This window comes from Hipposideros armiger, unplaced genomic scaffold (assembly GCF_001890085.2).
Source record: "Hipposideros armiger isolate ML-2016 unplaced genomic scaffold, ASM189008v1 scaffold_413, whole genome shotgun sequence".
Lineage (NCBI taxonomy): Eukaryota > Metazoa > Chordata > Mammalia > Chiroptera > Hipposideridae > Hipposideros > Hipposideros armiger.
Window position 1 is genome coordinate 1,653,328 of NW_017731763.1, and position 2,556 is coordinate 1,655,883.

The 2,556-nt window shown below is 31.1% G+C and overlaps 1 protein-coding gene across 2 annotated transcripts in view; it reads left to right on the top strand.

Moving 5' to 3' along the window:
• Window positions 1-2,550, top strand: part of LOC109394155 (regulating synaptic membrane exocytosis protein 1-like) — a 213,392-nt gene extending 210,842 nt beyond the window's left edge. For both annotated transcript variants that reach the window (XM_019663979.1, XM_019663980.1), the window contains one exon: window positions 2,004-2,550. In XM_019663979.1, coding sequence (XP_019519524.1) covers window positions 2,004-2,078 — 75 coding nt within the window. In that variant the 3' untranslated portion in view covers window positions 2,079-2,550. The remainder of the gene's footprint in view (window positions 1-2,003) is intronic.
• The last annotated feature ends 6 nt before the right edge of the window (window positions 2,551-2,556 follow it).

Sequence of the window (2,556 nt, forward strand, 5' to 3'; positions counted from 1 at the left end):
CCGTGCTTTAAATAGAATCAATTTTTGAGGCTCTAAGATGTTCATATAAAAGATTCAATATTATAATTTATGAAATACTAGATTAATTCTAATAGTTATTTAGTTTGGAACACATTTTAATGTTGTACTTAATTATAGTCCCAATGTTAGTACAGTAGCATTATTTATAGGTCTGTTTGGGTGAGTTTTCTTTGAAGAAGTTAAGATTATCATGTGCCTAAAGAATTCCCATTGTTTATTTAATGAATTTCTCATATCACCTAATCACATATAGAATTTAAATTAATACAAAGCTATATTTAAAAACAACAAGAGGGGCCGGCCGAGTGGCTCAGTTAAGAACTCGCTCAAGAGTGTGAGCTCTGAGCAACAGTGGTTCGATTCCTGGCCCGAATTGAGCTGCCACTGAGCTGCCAACAGGTGGCAGGATGGCTCAGCTAAAAAAAAATAATAAAAAATAACGAGTGCTTTAAACACTCTTGATGTCTTCCTAATTTGGAAAATCGCAGTTAAAATTAAAATGAACTCCCCAATCAACATTGTATTCTTTTGTAGTGTATTTGAGTTCAAAGTAGAGTGTTAAAATCTCTTCCAGTGGAATTAAGACATTCAGTGAAATAGACGTATTATTATATTTTAATGTGAGTCTACTACTATCTTGGTGGCCTTGGGGAAGTAATTAACTTCTCTGAACAACAGCTTCTTTACCTATGAAACTGGATAATAATAATTATTCTATGTGGTTCTTATGAAAATTCAATTAAAATAATTAAAATTAGGTATTTATGATATGCATATTTATTTCTTCTTTAGGTTTTATTCTTATGGCACATAAGTTTTCTTGTTTTCCTTATGATAGTTATTTGTTTTAATTATTCCTCATATGCTACCGCAAAGCCTTTCTAGAACAAGCTTGGGTTAAGATAGTATCTGGCACATAAAAAGTGCACAAGACCTATTTGTTAATTTTCCCTTCTTTAATATTCTTAAATATACCATTTTGGAATGAATTCTCACAGATGAGACATGGGAATTATATTTAAAATATTTAATAACCCATGTTGTAGGGGTACGGTTCAGTCTGAAAAGTTGATGGCAGTGAGCAGAGTGAATTGGCTGAGTGTTAATCTTGGCTGAGTGCCCATAGCGGTTGAATGCATTTAACTTCCTATTTTATGTTTGAGGCTAGCCAATAGAAATATGGTTAACTATTGACATATTAAAATTATTAGGGTCAGACTTGTGTTTTAAAAAGGAGAGGTGTTTAAAGGAAATTGAACTGGGGATAATGCTTGGAGCAGACACCCTGGCCTAATGTAGTTCATCCATCTTTATTTACTAAACCCATCCAATCTTGGGAAAAAATATTCAAAAGAACAAAATAAAAGAAAACACAGCTTAGAATATTAATCTTGAACATAAGACAAAAAAATGGATAAAGTTGGTTTTTCCTATGACTTGTAAATGTTGAAATGTATATTACAAATAAATATTGCTTGTGGAATAATTTATGTTTGAAAAAAGTATTTCTTTTCTCAATTTTACTTATTATAAACATTTCCTATTCTTAGATTTTTCCAATTTGTAACTACAAATATTGAACAGTAATTTGATAAAATTATTCATACAAATTATATGTATTTTAATATATTTTAATAATAGGTAGACTAAATATGGTAGTGAATTAAGCTTACTTTCTGAAGAAGGGGTTAAATGTAGATTTAATAATCCAAATTCTAAAAACTTCAGAAATTATAGTGACCAACTTTTGTATCTAACATATAGCAGTATCCATCTATGTGCATTTTCAATGAAAAATTGAACAATGATTATTTTGGGGGAAGAGTAAACATTTGATTTTCAATATACCTGTGTTTTAACACTTCAAAGTGACATGCAATTGTTTTCTTAAAAATCTGTTTATTAATATATGCCTTATTTTTGTTTTTCTCTTCCTCTTTTTCCTCTCTCTTTACTCTGCTTCCTTGGATGCTTTCCCAAAGGAGGACAAAGTGGTTAGAATCCATGATTTCTTTCCTATCATTTGTTATGATAATGTTGTGAACTTTATTAAGTGAATGTTTCACCTAGTGTTGTTAATCACTGTATTTCACAAGGAAATTATATGCTAGGAAGAGCTCATTCCCAGTTCTCATGGGAAAAATAATAAAATGAACATCTAGGAACATTACAGCTTCATATTCATAGGTAAAGTTTGGGTAGTTTGAGCTCATGGGGATGGTGATATTTTAGTATAATTTAAATCATTATGAACTTATATGTCCTCTTAGCTCTCTGAGTTTTGATGATGATTCCATCTGCTGTTAGGAACAATAATGTCTAAGGGACTCTACCTTTCTCAGCACTCAAGAGATGTATAGGCAGATAATTTGAAACTTTATTGCAGAAGGAATGGAATGGACTGATTTAGTGGAGAGAACGGATCTAATTAAAATCAAGAGCTCAAAAAAAAAATGACTTTTCTATAGAACACAAGTAGCAGAGTTGTCATATTGAACCACATTATACCCTTCTCCCCTGTGCCGAAATCACTCC